At 37.8% G+C, this 17580-nt stretch overlaps 4 protein-coding genes across 4 annotated transcripts; all 4 read left to right on the top strand.

Moving 5' to 3' along the window:
• Nucleotides 1-1121: 1121 nt before the first annotated feature.
• On the top strand, nucleotides 1122-3523 carry LOC110849505. Its single transcript, XM_022096915.2, has 4 exons — nucleotides 1122-1556; nucleotides 1859-2026; nucleotides 2420-2602; nucleotides 3024-3523. The coding sequence occupies exons 1-4, from the start codon at nucleotides 1503-1505 to the stop codon at nucleotides 3105-3107; spliced, it is 489 nt and encodes a 162-aa protein (XP_021952607.1). The 5' UTR covers nucleotides 1122-1502; the 3' UTR covers nucleotides 3108-3523.
• A 2357-nt stretch (nucleotides 3524-5880) lies between these two features.
• On the top strand, nucleotides 5881-7567 carry LOC110848704. Its single transcript, XM_022095981.2, has 4 exons — nucleotides 5881-6084; nucleotides 6209-6373; nucleotides 6699-6821; nucleotides 6893-7567. Exons 1-4 carry the CDS (start codon nucleotides 6022-6024, stop codon nucleotides 6947-6949), a joined length of 408 nt encoding a protein of 135 aa, XP_021951673.1. The 5' UTR covers nucleotides 5881-6021; the 3' UTR covers nucleotides 6950-7567.
• Nucleotides 7568-10566: 2999 nt separating this feature from the next.
• Nucleotides 10567-13553, top strand: LOC110848735 (pro-resilin). Its single transcript, XM_022096027.2, has 3 exons — nucleotides 10567-10854; nucleotides 11134-12788; nucleotides 13339-13553. The coding sequence occupies exons 1-3, from the start codon at nucleotides 10828-10830 to the stop codon at nucleotides 13427-13429; spliced, it is 1773 nt and encodes a 590-aa protein (XP_021951719.1). The 5' UTR covers nucleotides 10567-10827; the 3' UTR covers nucleotides 13430-13553.
• A 503-nt stretch (nucleotides 13554-14056) lies between these two features.
• On the top strand, nucleotides 14057-17571 carry LOC110848204 (squidulin). The gene is made up of 8 exons (XM_035851331.1): nucleotides 14057-14346; nucleotides 14741-14908; nucleotides 15242-15373; nucleotides 15434-16336; nucleotides 16398-16520; nucleotides 16582-16723; nucleotides 17181-17295; nucleotides 17369-17571. The coding sequence occupies exons 4-8, from the start codon at nucleotides 16216-16218 to the stop codon at nucleotides 17498-17500; spliced, it is 633 nt and encodes a 210-aa protein (XP_035707224.1). The 5' UTR covers nucleotides 14057-14346; nucleotides 14741-14908; nucleotides 15242-15373; nucleotides 15434-16215; the 3' UTR covers nucleotides 17501-17571.
• The last annotated feature ends 9 nt before the right edge of the window (nucleotides 17572-17580 follow it).

The raw sequence follows: 17580 nt of genomic DNA, 5'->3' as shown, positions 1-17580 counted from the left end.
GGACCAAAATTTGTTAATATTTATGTAAAATCGGTAAATTCTGATGCTGACTCATTTTTATACGGAAAACATCATATTTATCATCACAGGTAATATTTTTGATGAAATTACGGGCTGAAAATGGGTAAAAATTTGTCAAAATTTATGTAAAATTGGCAAATTCGAACCAATTATCAATTATTGTCTAATTAAGTACAGCTGGCTCAATTTTGATGTGGAAAGTGTCATATTTTTCGATACAGTTAATATTTTTAATGAAATTCAAAGCTGAATATGGACCAAAATTTGTCAAAATCTGTGTAAAACAGGTGGATTCTCCCAGAAAACAAGAAATGCATCTGTATATATGCTTTAATATTTCTCATAATTCCACAAATTCTGCTTTTGGCTTACTAATTATACAAATATGTACATATGAATGTACTCCACGCCAGCAACTCGCCATATTTACCATAAACCGGCCTTATCTGCTACGAAACTACGTCGTGTGTTTCATGGAAAAAAATGCATGGAAAAGACCTTCTTTTACTTCTTGCTTCGCAATATTATAATCCAATTCCATCCAATATTCAATGCAAACAAACCCATAAATCAAATCTCTCTCTCTCTCACTGAACTTTACACTCTTAAAAATCTGGTAGAGTCATATATTTGGTAATAACTTCTTACCGGATTGGTAACAGTTTGTTTCTGAGTGGTAAATTTGTCATTATTACACAACATTACTAAACTGTAATCCCCATTATCACCAGTACCGCTAAAGTCATTTACTCCGGTTAGTAATGATTTAATACCAGTTTTCTAAGAGTGCAAGTCCAAATCCATGCTCTGAAACTTGATTGATTGATACGTATAAATGTAAATCTGCCATCTTGACTAATTATTTACATAAATTGTTAAAGAGTAGACAAGAACAAATGTCCCCATTTTTTCGAAAAGTTTCCATTTCATAAAAATTGGAATTTCACCACTATTTATAAAACTCCTTTAGATTTCAAGGTTTCTAGAAATTCTGGTATTTTTCACTCTATTCATGTTTGCTTATAACCTTGCCATGTTCAGTGTAAAAGCTCGTCGGATGATGATGTGTACCTCTCTGATTTCCGTAAAATTCCAGAATTTATATGGATACATATTGATTCTTGGTATTAGTGCAGCCGTGTCCTTCTCCTCATACAAATCCACACCACCCAGATCCAATTTTACCAGAATATTAAACCTATCAGTGTACCCAATCGATACATATTTTAAATCAACAAGTGGTCAACAAGATAGCAAAACATATTTTTATTTGTTCATTTTCCGAATAAAAAGGGGGACGAAAGCCGGACCTCGGCTCACTCACTTTTTGGATTTTCATTCTTCAGTCAACCTCACCAACTAGGAAATATTGTTTCCGGAAACTTATTTAAATTCCCGTCTTCAGAAACTTTAAGAAGGAAACTTTTCCTCGAAATACTTAATAAAAAATTGACACGAAGCTAGGAAAAAAATCGACAAATATGAATAAACTCCTGCTTCTCCAGACTGCTTTCAAGCTCAAAATATTCTCAGTGGTAAAAAAAATACAAAAATTATGAGTTTTCCGAAAAATCAAATTAATGCATGGATGATTTTTTTAGATAGGAAAAAAATGCAATTATGAATTTAAATATGTAATTTATGAAAATTTATGGAAACTTTCATGTCATTTTCCTCCTAAATTTTGTAAAAATGTTCTATAAGATTTTTTAATTTCTCTCTCTGTTCACTGAATTTTTCGAAATTTGTAAAATTTGTTCCCCAAAATTTTAAAACTAATTTAATTTCTACTCTATTTACTTAATTTATGTCCCTGTTTTTTCCCCTAAATTTGTAGATGTTGGGTCTCGTCAACGTCTTCCTGACGGCGCAATATTACGAACAAGAATCCGTTTTTGAAGTCTTCCTCTTGGCCAGTGTCGCCGTGACGTTTGCCATTTCCGTCATGTATCTCTCCGCCGTCCACTATCTGGGAAGGTCATACACACTCACCGTTCGAAAATGCGTAAGTACTTATTTAACAAATATTTTACGTCAAAATCATTTATCAGTGTAACATTGGCAGCGTTTCGTTTCTTGTCGGTTTGCTACATTTCTTGCACTGCAAGGAAAGGAAAGTGCATAAAAAGCGGGGTGCAAGAAACTGGGAGAAAGTGCAAGAAATGTGCGCTAGAAACTGCATGAAAATGCAAGAAACAGCAAGAAATATGCGCCACCTAGCCACATGCAGTATGAAATATTTACAGCGGCGTGGCGTAGTTTCATGCGCCTTCAATTTCTCCCAGGTCAAAATCGCTGCAAGAAACCGATTTTCTTCGCAGTATTTCTTGCAAGTCGTTACTTATGTACTTGAACTTTATGAAATTAGTCATAATTTGTTAAAATTTGTAAATAATAGGACGCCGCGATCCACTTTGTCATGGGCGCCATCAGTTTTTCCGTGTGGACCGTATTCCTCATTCTCATGATGCAAATGAAGACGGGACCCTTGTGCGCCATCACCGCGAAGGACGGCGACCCTGCCCGTGAAGAACAAGAATTTCAGTGCTTTAGTCGAATCGCGTTGAGAATTGTGCTCGGGGTGAGGATAATTAAAATTAAAACTATTCATGAAAATCTATCAAAGTTTTTCATGAAAATTCTTCAAAATTATACATGAAATTGTTCATGCTGTTTCATGAAAAACCTTCAAAAGTTTTCATGCGAAATGTTCAAGCATAGAATTTTGAAGAGTTTTCATGAAAAAAGGTCCAAGAATGTTTATGATCAAATTCTTCACTTTTCATGAAAATTCTTGAACATTTTTCATGGAAATTCTGTAAAATTGTGTATGAAAATTCTTGAACATTTTTCATGGAAATTCTGTAAAATTGTGTATGAAAATTCTTGAACACTTTTCATGAAAATTCATCAACAATTTTCATGAAAATTCTACACAAAATTTGTCATGATAATTCTTCAAAATTTTACCAACATTGTAACATTTCTATTTCATTTTGCAGGTAATGTGCATCATGAACAGCGTCATTTACGGAATCATCTGCTACATCTTGATCTCTGACGATACGCAGTACGAAATTCTCTAAAAACAGCATCTGCTCATCATAATTAACTTGTACATAGTTTCATAATTTACTAATTAATTAATTTTACTAATTAATCTTGACTAAAGTTTAAGTTGAATAGTGTTTAAGTTATGAAAATAATAATGTCAAATTTAGAGATTTTATTTTTTATTTTCTTACTTATAAACTTTTAACGTATGATAAAACTGAATAATTTTTAAGCATTATATCCAAAAACGTGCCCATATTTTTTAAATGGGATTGATAATTTCTTAATAAGTCAATAATTTTATCCTTACGACATATTTACCATTATAATTAAATACCTTTGCTATGAATATTTTACATATGTGATTAATGTGATACTTACGTTGTGGCCCACAACTTGTGGGTGGTAAATAAAATATAATCTGATTTTACAGAGCAAAAAAAAACTAGAGCATTGTGTTGCATAAGAAAGTAAACAGATTTTTTTTACATACGGGGAGTAGACAGTGGCCGCGGAAGCGGTGGGGACATCGGGGGACGTTAACATTGTAGGATGGGGAGAAGGAGGGGTTTATATGTATAACATGAGCAGATAACGGGGACATTAAGAAATCGTGGGGACATTGTCCCTCTGTCCCCACCCACGCTCATACCTGTTCACTTTCATTCATTTGACTGATTATGATGGTGAATGATAGTGAATAAAAATGAATTTCCAGTCGTTTGAGTGAAAATGACTGAAGGATTCCTTCATTTCATATGAATGACTGTGAATGAAAGGATTTTTCACTCATTTCATTTTTCACCCTATGTTGAATACATGGGGCCATGTAAGAAATGAAGCCAGATGAAGTGAAGTGAAGTGAAATGAAATGAATTTGAACAAAAATGACTGAATGTGAATGACAATCTTCGGTCAAAAATCGGGATGACTGACTTTTGAATGAAAACTAAATGTTTGAACAGGTATGCCCACCCTTCCGCGGCCACTGGTAGACCGACATATGTACATACCTATAAATTGGATAATTGAGAGAAGAATCACTGGATTCTGACGACGACGACGAGATGACAGTGACAAAGCGTGCCAGGATTACACTGCTCATTTATGGATCGAAGAAGGATGATGACGAGATCTCAATCACTCTACAATTTTTCAGTGTCAAGACGAAATCCGATTGGCATCATCATACTTTAAAGTCAAGAAGAGACCAATATTAAGCCATCTTGTCATTGAATAGCCCCCAAGTAAACAAATTGCATTTTTACGACGATGTACTTATCAGGAAATAATTTGCGAATAAGTAATTTCATGATCATTTCGTCCGATAAGAGCAAATATGGCTTCACTTATCCAAACCAAGGATCAAATCATGGTCATGATTACGTTCCAGTCGAACGACATGAAGATCCGCCCCATTTTAGGTCCATATTCGATTCTATTACATCACAAATCCACAAAATTCGTCATAATCAAACCACGTCACCTCTGATTCATAAATGGTAAATTTTGTGTCCATACATACATTCTAATTAGCTGTATATGTACATATTTATGGAGCAAAATATAGTGATGTCATCATCACGAGTTTTATACTGATGCAGCCAGAGAGATGACCGGATGACCCATGACATCATGACTTTGCCATTATTACAAAGTTCTTCATGAGATGAGATGCACCTTTTACAGGGCCTGGCACAGCATACAGCGTGTCATGAATTTATTCACTGGACTGCACCCACCCATTATTTCCACCAACCATGGAAAGGAATGTCGTTTTTTATCATCTTCTTCTTTCCAAAATACCCGGAGGCTCGTCATTCTTTTTTTGTTTATAAAAGTCCCTCATCGTATGGGCGGAAGATGCTGATGGGAAAGGAAATGCACACTTTTTATCCATGCTGCATCCTCTCTCAGTCTCTTCTATTATCTTCAATTCTCTCCTCTCCAACACAATGGATGGAGAAATGGAGAGATGCGTAATGAATGTAACAGGTTTCAAAAAATGCGTATGTACATATAAGAACCACCCAAACACAGCAAGTGGTCATCCTTTTATAACCCTTTCCACCACACTGATCCTGCCATACTTTCCACAAAAACAAGCCCATTTTTGCAGAACTTTATGTACGTACGCATTTTCCACACACAAAATCTCACACTTTTCATACCTGTTTTCACATTAGGAGACAAAACAACGCTATGAAAATTACGCACAAAACAAAATGAATGGCGTCATCTCATCCTTACTTAAGACACCACCATAATACATAAATTTTGTCATAATAACGATGACCCAACGATGTAAATAATGCAACCTCTACAAAAAACCATCACACCACACCACCAAGAAATGACTAACCCTGCCTGACTTGACTCACAATCACGTTTTATGACTGTTACTGGAAAATAGAATCCTCCCTCCAATCCAATATAGCGTCTCCACATACACTGGAGACGAGAAGATATCGAGGTAACAAGCCAAGCCAAACCAAAACCACCAGGATTCTCACACAATAACAAAACCTCAGCGTGGATATTTTACAGTGATGATACATACAAAAATACAGTGGCCGCGGAAGCCGTGGGGACATTGCCATTGTAGGATAGGGGAGGCAGGGGTTTATATAAGATGGACAGATGATGGGGACATCGAACAACCGTGGGGACATTGTCCCTCTGTCCACACCTTTCCGCGGCCACTGAAAAAATATGACGCCACCCTTCCTTTCCATCCATCCATCCACCTACATCCAAACAACAAAACGGAGAAGACCTCGTATGTATCCAGCATTTCAAATAAAACAAAGCAGTCACACTGGATTTCTGCTCAGTTGCGCTTCAGACGACGCTTCAGTGAGGTCCCGTTTTACAGTGATTGCATTACCTTGATTTTGTGGCGTAGTTTAATTTGTGGTGAAAAGTGACATCGTTTTAAACGCAACAATGGCTGGACTTAATACTAAACTGTTTTCCGAACGGGTCGGACAAATCAAAATCTTTTCAATTGTAAGTTTCCGGAAAAAAATGAAATAAAAAAACTTATATGATTTTGGTCTCGAAAATGTTATATTTAAATTAACTTTAAGCTTAACTCCGTAAAAGATTCAAATGGAAATTTTTTTGTCCCCAGATTCTCGGGATTGTCGCCGTAATTCTGGCTGCGGATCATTATGCGACCAACATCACGGAGGAGAAAGCCTTCTGGTGGAGTATCGTCGTTTGCACGATCATTTCCATCATCCTCGCAGTTTTCTCCCTTTTTGGAATGATGGATAACGAGCATCTTCAGAAATTTGTGAGAAATTTTTTATATGATTTTTAGTGTCGAGTTTCTTGCGAGTTTGCTACACTTCTTGTACTGCAAGAAATGCGAGGTGCAAGAAATTGGGAGAAAGTGCAAGAAATATGCGCCATCTAGCCACGCGCCGTATGAAATCTAGCGGCGGGGCGACATTTTTTTGCGCCGTGCATTTCTTGCAGGTCAAAATAGTTAGCTAAAAAACACTTGCTGTTTCTTGTAAGTAGTTACGCAAGAAATGCAAGGTGCAAGAAATTGCAAGGCAGTGCGAAAAAATTTGCAAAAAAATTTGCAAAAAAGTCAATTTTTTATTTATTTTCAGGATAAAATTTACCACGCCCTGGCCGCCATTCTGCTCATTATCACGGCCTGTTTCTTCATCGTTAGTGTCGATAAGGACAGTGGAGTTTGGAAATCGTACTACGAAAGGAGGGCGGCAGCAGGGGTAAGTTTTTTTTTAAATAAAAAATAGCCAATTTCAAATTATTAAAATTCCTGATTTTTTTCAATTTACAGGGCTTCGGTCTCATATTTGGCGTCGTTTGTGGATACATTGGATGGTTTCTGTTCTAAATAAGGGAAAATTCAATTTTCGAAAAAAAAAATCAGATCCCATTTTATTTTCATAAACGCCCCAAAAAAAACCCAACGCCAGTTTTTTTTGTCACAAAACTTAACCAATCTCCAGTCCAGATCTGAAGAAATTTACGTTTTATTTTCATAAACGCCCCAAAAAAAACGACGCCATTTTTTTGTAAAGCAGTTGTTTCGTCACAAAAATTTACATAACGAATCTCCAGCCCAGATCTGAATTAGAAATTTTAGTTTAGATTGTTTGTATTTACAGCTTTTTAATATGGATAAATAATAATTAAAATAATTATCAGTTTTAAATGTACATAGTTAATTTAACTTAACTACACTTACATACACCATTATTTACTTGCTTATTTGGTAATAATAAGTACTGCCAAAACCATATTTAGCCACGAGGAAGTAAATATGAAACTTCAAGGTACAACTAATACCAATTTATCCTAGTTAGTTAGTTAACTTAAATATAAACGTGACTAACATTTTATATTTAAACTTGACACTGACGATAATTAGCTGTATGTATGTACAAGTGCCCATTAGTTGTTGAGAAGTTTGGCTAAATGGTGAGTTAATAAAGCACACAAGACAACATGACATTCTTCTAATAAATCATCATCCATCCTGCCAGCAAATTTTGTGGTGGTCGACATATGTATACATAAGTATTCGCAAATTCGCAAGTTCGCATTACATGAATTGCATACATGACCTTTTGCATGGCTAGCACATTCTTTGTTATTTTATGTTTTGGTCTGGACTGGAAGTATTTGTGGAAATGAGTCATAATTTCTTTTGTTGTGGCAGTTTCCAGCCGTAAAATTATTTACATGCATGATCACATTCTTCTAGCCAGAGTGAGGACTTATGGAACCGGTATGTCTATGTGTCTGTCCGATACACGTTAGCAGACGAACCCTTTAACCGATTTTGACCAACCTAGTGTTGACCAACCGAAAACCAACCATCCTTAAAAAAATTTACCAATTCAAAAATATTCAAAAAATTTAAGTCAGATAAACCCAACTGATTTTCAAAATCAGTTCAAAACAATTTAGATTTTGTATTAGGAAACTGATAAAATATATAAATGTTCCACTTTTTGTAAAATATTGGTCACGGCACAGGATGTCAAAGGGTGGCTCAAACTGGTTCAAAATGGACGAATCACAACCCTGACTCGGGCTATGGAAAGTCTGCACTGTATTTTTTTTAACTTATTTACATAAATTACACACATACGTAGTGTTACAGGTTGGTTTATTTCGTAGCGAAAATTATGCAGGAATCCAGTCCAGCATGCACACAGCCTAATTTCATTCATGGATAGGTTACCATTACATAATTACAAATTTGTATGTACATATGTGAGTCGTCTCAATTTTCTCGTGTTAATTTCCCATACACAATCTCACTGTCAAAAAAGAGTGTTACATTAACAGTAGAGCACCTCGTACACGATTTTTTGAGATGGAATTCCTATTTCCAAAATACTCCGCCTCTGCTCATCATTACGATTTGTTCTGTAATTTTGGTTCGTGTTGGTGGATTTGGTAATAAATTAAATCAGATCCATCCCGTCAACAGCAACGCATTTATTATGTAACATCCAGTCCAACCCAACATTGTGCATTGTTGTTAAATAGAAAATATGACGAACGTAACGACATAATGGGCAGAGATCATCCTCAGTCGAGATCATGATGAGATTGCACCTTCATCGTCGTCGTCGTCGTTGACCTTGCCATTGGGTCGAGTGCATACGACTTTTAGGTACCTCTTGATTAAAACTGCGCTCCCTATAATTTCCATCCATACATGCATAAACCTGACAAAAAATACGCAATTTTTGACTTATTATACACATAACGAATCAGACCCAGGCAAAAATATTAAGCCAAATAGAAAATTATTTAATTCGTGACGAACATGACAATGATTTTGATACAGAATTTTTTTCCCTAACGGCCCACGCATCCTTTGTTTACGTATTATTTTACTTTAACAATTGCCTCCAGAGATTATTCCTCTATTCATTAATCCAATAAATCTGCGTAAAAAAGTCATGCCGTACATACATAAATATTTCTCATGGTTGAAATTAAATATTTCTTGAAAACTAGTACCGTTATCCATCTCGAAAACCACTCGAAAACCACTCGAAAACCACTCGAAAACCCTGCTGAGACAAGGTTCTCTTCCAATTGTTCTAATCTTCTTCTCCTTAATTAAAAAATTATTAATTGCAAATTATCCACACTTTTACGTTCAATCACTTAATAAAGAGGAAGACCTTAATTTTTGCATACATAAATTACTTACTTGCCTACTAATTTTCCTCCCTTCTTCTTAACCCTGACTTTAATTCGGCACAATTATCATTATGGCTTCATCATCATCATCTTTATCACAATCTTTTTTTTTTGCAAAGCAAGTCTCACTTTCTCGTCTCGAAAATAAATTAATATAAATAATTCACATTTCCGTTCAATTTTTTTGCAGATAAATGAGAGATGAGCACCAATAATACCTAAATTAAATAATTATCTATGTGCATACACAGAACCCCTGCTGCCTTTTTAATCTTAGAATCATCATCATCACATTCACAACTTTAAAAAAGTAAAAGTCTCGTAAAGTACAGATAAATATTTTAAAACACGTGTCATTGACATTGTTATCATTGTCTCGTTTTCGTCGGAGGAATCGACTCACAAAAGGTTCCACGAATAAATATGAGTGAATGAATGAATGCAAAATACGAAATAAGTAGGTGATGGCTGGCTCGTTCATTTATAGAAATTTATTATATTTATTTACCTTCCACTTTTTACAAAAAAAAATTTAATCCCCAAACGATACGATAGCGTGTCACGTACCTACTGGGCGTAAGGCTAATCATAAGTAAATGCCACACCGCAACCTTTCGAATATACATATTTGCAAATTTAATTTTTGCACACAAAAAACCACAAAGTTGTGTCCATCTAAAAAAATGAAACCAAATGTACAAATTTCATGATATTTGTTAATATGAAAAACCTACAGTGCAGACTTCATTTAGCCCGAGTCAGTTTGCTACTCAGGTGAATCCTAATTCTGCATATTGTACATACACGTCTGGGCAAAATTTAAAGTCGGCTTGATAAATTTTACTGACAGACGGACAGACAACCGCGACAGTTCCATAAGCCCTACCTCGGGCAAAAAATTTAGATTCACGTTATCATGTAACTTATTGAATAAATTAAAGTACAAGTAATCTTGATGTCGTCGTCATTAAATAAAATTTACCACCTTGGGACAAGAGCTACTTGTTCATCAAGCAACGCGCAGGCAAGGCAAGCAAATAAACCACAGGCAAGCAAGGACCTTTTGTGTTCTGTTCAAGATGCTGTTTTAATTCAAAAATGGTTCGTTGAAGAGTTGAATGTGATGAATTGCCCATTCATCTCGTCATCATCATCACCTCGCCACTAAATACTAGCTTAAACCATGTGCTTATTATGTATCACCAAGATTTAAATGATAATACCAAGTCGGTAAAAGATGCACCTTTAGAAAAAAAGTTATATAAGACGTCGTCGACACGAGCAAAAGACGAGTTTTGCATTGATCACTTAGTTTGTAAAGATTAAGAGAAATTATTTTTCGACACGGCTATAAATACACGCAACAATTTACATAATCGTCTCTTCTATTCAGAAAATTCGATAAGGAAAGGACTTTTTTAAGGGAAGTGATCCCACGACGTAAACGACGACGAAGAGGAAGCAGTGATCGGGCCCGATTTCCTTTTCTACTTCGCAGCAGGAGACATCTTCATCGTCATATTTACATATTTCTGAGGAGGAAAGATGACATTTTTACTTGGCTTCGGACTGGTAAGGATATTTTAATTTAATATATATTTTTGGAAATTTTGTAAAAAAATGAGGGGAGGATATTTAATACATATTTCTGGAAATTTTAATAAAAACATAGGATAGGATATTTGGTACATATATTGACATATTTTTGGAAATTTTGATAAAAATGAGAGCAGGATACTGACTACATACATATTTTTTTCGAAATTTTGATGAAAAACTGAAGGAGGATTATTTAATATATACATATTTCTTGAAATTTTATAAAAAAATTTACCCCTCCTAAAACTTCAGGTGGTCTGTTCTCTCGTCACGAATGGACGCGCCGAGCCCCCATCACCCCTGCAGAATTACGGGCCTCCAGGAGGAGGACCCCAACAAAATTCCGGGGGTGGATACTTACCCCCACAACAAGGGGGTTATTCTTCTGGACCATCGTCGTCGTCGCAGTCCTTTGCCCCAGTGGTGAGACAACCATCCACCTCGTACGGCAACCCTCCCCCACCTCCCCCTCAGCAAGGTGGAGGTGGTGGTGGTGGAGGAGGTTATCAACCACAACAAGGCGGTGGAGGTGGTGGTTATCAACAAGGTCCCCAACAAGGCTATAATTCCCCCGCACCTCCACAAAGTAATTTCCCCCCACAACAACAAGGGGGCGGAGGGTATTCGGGGCAGGGGCAAAGTTATACCCCGTCTTCCCCATCATCCTCTAGTAGCCAACAAGGGTACAGTACCCCACTGACGTCGGGTGGCTCGTCCCCTTCATCCCCCTCTTCCTCTGGGGGATACACGTTTTCCGCCCCGCAGAAAAGTTACTCCATCTCTCTAGCTGCGCCGGCCCCACAACAACAACCACAAAGCGGGTACGGAGGTGGTGGTCAACAAGGTGGAGGAAGTGGCTACAATAGCGCCCAAGGTTTCGGATCACCCGTCCCCCAACCACAATCCGGGTACTCATCTCAACCATCTCCCGGGTCCGGGTATCAGCGTGGCGGTGGCGGTGGCGGTTCATCCCCGCAATATGATTACGACGACGCCACCGTTATCTCATCCCAACCGTCCAAACCACAACAAAGTTTCGGGGGTCCGGCGCCCAGCAATAATAATCCAGCACCTTCTCGACCACAACAAAGCTATGGGTCACCTTCTCAGCTGGAAACGTCGCAGCCAAAACCACAGCAAAATTATGGTCCACCTCCCCCTAGGAATCCAAGCCCTCAACCGGGATACGGCTCACCGGCCCCCGCAGCTCCAAAACCTCAACAAGGTTACAGCACGTCGTCATCGTCATCATTCCAATCGTCCCCTCAGTCAGGGTACAATTCCCCCCAGAGAAATCCGTCCCCTCAAGCCGGCTACGGTTCCCCAGCCCCACAACAAAGCGGTCCAGCTCAGCGGGGTCCATCTTCTTCTGGGGGTCCATCTTCCTCGGGGGGATATTTACCTCCTCCCTCCCAAAAAACCTATCCCGCCAAACCCCAACAAAATTACGGACCCCCCGCCATCCAACCACGTGACCAACCACAATCCGGCTACAGTAATAGCGCCCCCGCCCCCGCCCAGTCTGGTGGCTACTCAGGTAACGGAGGGGGACAAACCTACGGCCCCCCAGGTTTCGATCCGGCCGCCCCGATCGGTGGTGGCGGTGGGCCGGCCAATTGTCCCCCTAATGACCCCGAAGAGAATAGAAAACTCGTCCTAAAAGCGTACCAGGAGGTCTTTGGGGACCACAATTTAGCAAATGTGGACCAGTACTTTGACGCCAATTATATCCAGCACAATCCCATGGCGCCGGATGGGAGGGAAGGGTTGCGTGGGTTGATTAGTTCGGTGCCAGATCCTCCACAGAAGGTGGACTTTATGCGGTCCGCGGCAGATGGGGATCTTGTATGGACGCATTCGAAGATTAAATTCTTTGGAAAGACGTACGCGGCGGTGGATATTTTCAGGTTATTGGACATAAAAAATGTTAAGCAGAGAGGGTTTCGGGGGTAAACCAGGTGCAAGAAATAAGGGGGAGAAGAAAGTGGTTTTTTGCAGGGGAATATTTTGACCTGGGAGAAATGCATGGCGCAAAAAACGACGCCCCGCCGCTATAAATAGTTCGTACAGCGCGTGGCCAGATGGCGCATATTTCTCGCACCAGTTCCTTGCACCTCGCATTTCTTGCATTGCTTGCTTTGCAGTGCAAAATATGTGGCAAACCTGCAAGGAATGATATACTGAATGCAAGAAATAAGGGGGAGAAACTGGTTTCTTGCAGCTATTTTTACCTGCAAGAAATGCACAGCCGAAAAAACTAGGTCCAGCAGCTATATTTCATACGCAGGTGGCTAGATAACGCATATTTCTTGCACTTTCTCCCAATTTCTTGCACCCCCCATTTCTTGTAATGCTTGATTTTCATTGCAAGAAATGTAACAAATCCGGAAGAAACAAACCCCTGTAATCAGTTGCAGATATTTTTACGTTATTAAAAAAAATAACTACTCTTTTCAGGGTCGAATGCGGCATAATCAAGGAACATTGGGACGTTTTACAGGACACCGAATTAAAAATGCCTGCAGCTAATGAGCATCCATTCTTCTAAGGATAAAGCTAATTCATAATTACAAGTGCAACAATTTTATATTTTTTTAACACCCAGTAATATTTTACTAATTATAATTAATAATTTGACAAATAAAAATAAACATGACAAAATAAATGCGTCATTCATTTCATCCTGTAGAAGTTTACTTTATCACATCCACATCCAGTGGCCGCGGAAGCCGTGGGGACATCGGGGCACGTTAACATTGCAGGGAGGGGTTTGTATAACATGGGGAGATACGGGGAAATCGAACAAGGGTTGGGACATTGTCCCTCTGTCCCCACGCTTCCGCGGCCACTGGCTGAAACATCAGTCGAGATACAAGTGCCGAAAGCAGTGGCCGCGGAAGCGTGGGGACATCTGGGGAGTTTAACATTGTAGGATAGGGGAGGGAGGGGTTTATATAAGATGGGCAGATGATGGGGACATCGAACAACCGTGGGGACATTGTCCCCTCTGTCCACACCCACACTTCCGCGGCCACTGTTTCGTACATCCACAATCCACACCAAAACAAGCATATGTATGCCGTCGCTTATCAGATTGTGTCACCTTATCTGAAGTGGGTTTAGTTTAGTACTCTGATATCGTTTTATTGCAAATTACACACATTTCAGTTACAACAAACGTGCGTCTCATCTCGCCTCTCGTAAATCATACGATTTGCCATTCATTATTTGCACGTACATATAATTACGATAACTGCAGTATTACCGATAAGATAGAAAAGTGGTTGGTGTGAGTATGATTTCGGAGAAGTGATTCATTCTCACACACTTATTTTTTTACTTCGGGCGTGATAGATACATAAGTTAATTAACGAGTGAAATAATTAGCAAAATTCTTGCTAAAAAATGGCATTAAATACGGATCGGTTCGGCTCGAGGATTGGAATTTTGAAGATTTTAACGATTGTAAATAAATAAAAATTAATTAATGAACCAAATTTTGAATTTTTCGGGCTTTGTTGTCCTCTTTTCTGGAAATTTTTATTTCAATTTTTGAACGATGAAGCTCTTTTACTGCAATTTTAAAGATTGCAAATATATAAATACGTGAAATAGAACAATTAATTAATGACCCAAATTTTGTATTTTTCGAGTTTTTTTGTTCGAGTTGTCCTTTTTTTAGGAAATTTTGATTTCAATTTGGACAATACATAAGCTTTTCATTGGAATTTAAAGATTGTAACGATTACATGAAATAGACCAATTAATTAACTTACCCAAAATTTTGATTATCTCGATTTTTTGGTTCTACTTTTTTTTAGGAAATTTAGAAGTTTTTTGACGATGAGGTTTCTTTCAGGTGTTTGGCATCATCACGGTGGGATTTATTGGGTACTCGTACTACGATGTGGAAGGGCTTGACGAAGCGTACCTCTCATGTGTCATCATCTGCCTGATCGTGTCCTTCTTGTGGGCGCTGGTCATCATTTTCGATGTCATCCATGAGTCCGAGAGTTTAAAGAAACTTGTGAGAAATTTTTTGAAATTCAGTAATTTTTTAGCTCGATTAATTTCCTAAATAGATTTCTTAATAATTTCCTAAATTCATAAGTTTTCCACGACCTACTAATGTTTTGCGTGAAAAAAAGCAACGGCAAATTTCCTATTTTTTTTCCCAGGACATGCAATTCAGTAATTTTTTAGAATGATAAATTTCCTAAATATTTTTTCAAGGACTTGATATTTAACATTTTTAGAATGACAAATTTCCTAAATATTTTTCCCAGGACATACAATTCAGCAATGTAATGTTTTTGCCTGAAAAAAAAACTAATGATAAATTTCCTAAAATTTTTTCCAGGACATGCTTTTCCACATGATTGCCACCGTTTTTTACTTGATCACCTTGCTCTGCTTCGTCATATCTTTGATTAAATGGAGGTCCGGCAAGAGGAAGACCGATTATCGGCTGTGGCAAAGGATATTCGCATTCGTAAGCAGAACACGTAATTTGAAAAACATACAGTTTTCAAATTTTTTCGAAATTTTCCAGATTTTTGGCGTCATTACGAACGCCGTGTATGGCTACACAGCCCTTCTCCTCTACCATTCGACGGACTGATGAAATTTTTCGAAATACCTTTAAACTACTTTATCATTTCGACCTTATCATAAATAATAGATCGGGTATTTAACCTCATTTTACAGTGATTTCATCCAATTGAAATAAAACACCCAGTGTTAAAAAAGTACAACTAACTCTTCCCATTCCTTTAAAAAATTATATTCTGCATAAATTTGGGACAATTTTTGCGTGATACTTCATTCTCACATCTTTAAGATTTTCGTTGTGGATTTGAGTTTGTTGTATAAAATCCTGTTAAAAATCTGCCTTTGCACAATTCTTTTAGTTGAATTACTCAAAATTCCGGCAGAAAATACTTATGTATTTACATAGCCCGAGTCAGGTTGTTATCAATAATTGAGGTGCTATAATATGTACCACCGCTATAACTTATTTCCACACATTTTGCTTTTCATCTTCCGACATGATTCCTAATTTAGCATATTCTACGTGTGTCCAAAATTTCGCGTCGATTAGATAAGTTTTATTTGTAGGAGCGTACATAATCGATAGATAGACAGACAGACGATAACCATGACGCGTACATAAGCCCTGACTCGGGCTGCTAAAAATTGCAAGAATTTTTTTTGCCGAGTAGCTCAGCTCACTAATGACAACATCAATTTCCGAATTGTCTAACAATTTCCGACCAACAGAAATACAGAATTAGTCTTATCTGCTATTAAGATCTTATCTGCATACATTATCCAATGGGTATCATCATCTCAACCCTAGCCGCCATTCCACGCATACTTTTCGCCGACATAAAAGAAATGCCGTGCGAAACTGTGCCAATTTGTTTTCTGCGAGAGGAAGATTATTCAATTACAGGTGTTCTAACTTAATTAATTGCGCAATTAATTAATTAACTAATTAATTAACATTTAAATAGGAACGATCCGTTCCGGCGCGCAGCAGAAGTGGAACCACTCGCTCTACTCGATGATCCACGTGGACCTCAAGACGCGTCTCCTGCTCTGGCCGGCCATCCAGAAACGCATGGACCGAACGGAGGGTAATTGCTGGATGAATTTGTATAAATTATGAAATATGAATTATGAATTTGTCACATATAGCGTCCCTCAAGTACACCAATTGCAGTTTGGAAAACCTCGTCGAAAAGTTTCCGGAATGGGAGGAGAAAAAAATCTATGAGGCGCACGACCTCTTCCAAGCCTTCGAAGTTGATGGTGATGGACTCATCGAAATCGCAGAAATGTGAGCAAAAATTTGGTTACAAAATTGTCACCACGAAGTCAAATTTGCTACCAGTAATTGAGTTTCGTGTCGAATTATGTATTGTTACCGTTAAATCATTACCAACTCGGTAAAGTTGTGCATAAACCGGGAGTCACTTTTGTTACCAAATTGTTTACACCAATTTTTATTAAGTTTCTGGGAGTAATTTGTCAACAAAATTGTCACCTGTCGAACAGTGACCAGAAATTGTCCACGAAATCAAATTTGCAACCAGGTTTTGAATTCAAATTTTCTACCAGTTTTTGAAATAAATTTGTTATCATTTTTTAACGTCAAATTTGCTCCCACATTTTGAAATAAATTTGTCACCGTAGAGTGACCAGTTTCAATTTCGGGAAAAATGATTGACCCAATAAATTGTTACTAGAATCACATAAACTCGGTGATAATTTTGTTACCATCGTTGACCTTCTAGGAGCGTCGGTCTCGACAACTTGGGCGACACGAGCTCAAAACAGGATCGTCTCACGGAACTCAGCATTGGCGACGAAGACGGCACAGGTTCTATCGACTTTGAAGAGTTCCTCACAGTCAGTCAATGTAATTGCTATTTTAATTAAAATTGTAAAACAATTTTAATTGTGATTCTAATTATGATTTAAGATCCTCTACGACCAGCAACAGGTGACAAAAACGCCGACCAAGTTGGCCAAAACGTTCATGAAGGTTAACGACGACGTGAAAATGATTCGATGGATGTCCACCGTCCAACAAATTCATGCCGGATATCTTTAATTAAGTAATTAAATTTACATATTCATTTATTTATTTATCCCCAAAAAATAAAACTTTGTTTCAAAATATAACTATTCATA

Source organism: Folsomia candida, unplaced genomic scaffold (assembly GCF_002217175.1).
Source record: "Folsomia candida strain VU population unplaced genomic scaffold, ASM221717v1 Fcan01_Sc004, whole genome shotgun sequence".
Lineage (NCBI taxonomy): Eukaryota > Metazoa > Arthropoda > Collembola > Entomobryomorpha > Isotomidae > Folsomia > Folsomia candida.
Note: the sequence above shows the minus strand (reverse complement) of the source record. Positions and strands in the feature narration are given on the sequence as shown.

Bases quoted from the DNA above. Each gene is read 5' to 3' on its own strand.
- LOC110848735 (XM_022096027.2), top strand. From the start codon at position 10,828: ATGACATTTTTACTTGGCTTCGGACTG. The intron at 10,855-11,133 runs GTAAGGATATTT...CTAAAACTTCAG, and splicing joins TTTTACTTGGCTTCGGACTG to GTGGTCTGTTCTCTCGTCAC. The intron at 12,789-13,338 runs GTTATTGGACAT...TACTCTTTTCAG, and splicing joins GCGGCGGTGGATATTTTCAG to GGTCGAATGCGGCATAATCA.
- LOC110849505 (XM_022096915.2), top strand. From the start codon at position 1,503: ATGAATAAACTCCTGCTTCTCCAGACTGCTTTCAAGCTCAAAATATTC. The intron at 1,557-1,858 runs GTAAAAAAAATA...CTAAATTTGTAG, and splicing joins AGCTCAAAATATTCTCAGTG to ATGTTGGGTCTCGTCAACGT. The intron at 2,603-3,023 runs GTGAGGATAATT...TTCATTTTGCAG, and splicing joins CGTTGAGAATTGTGCTCGGG to GTAATGTGCATCATGAACAG.
- LOC110848704 (XM_022095981.2), top strand. From the start codon at position 6,022: ATGGCTGGACTTAATACTAAACTGTTTTCCGAACGGGTCGGACAAATC. The intron at 6,085-6,208 runs GTAAGTTTCCGG...TTTTGTCCCCAG, and splicing joins AAATCAAAATCTTTTCAATT to ATTCTCGGGATTGTCGCCGT. The intron at 6,822-6,892 runs GTAAGTTTTTTT...TTCAATTTACAG, and splicing joins AAAGGAGGGCGGCAGCAGGG to GGCTTCGGTCTCATATTTGG.
- LOC110848204 (XM_035851331.1), top strand. From the start codon at position 16,216: ATGGGTATCATCATCTCAACCCTAGCCGCCATTCCACGCATACTTTTC. The intron at 16,337-16,397 runs GTGTTCTAACTT...ACATTTAAATAG, and splicing joins GGAAGATTATTCAATTACAG to GAACGATCCGTTCCGGCGCG. The intron at 16,521-16,581 runs GTAATTGCTGGA...TGTCACATATAG, and splicing joins ACGCATGGACCGAACGGAGG to CGTCCCTCAAGTACACCAAT.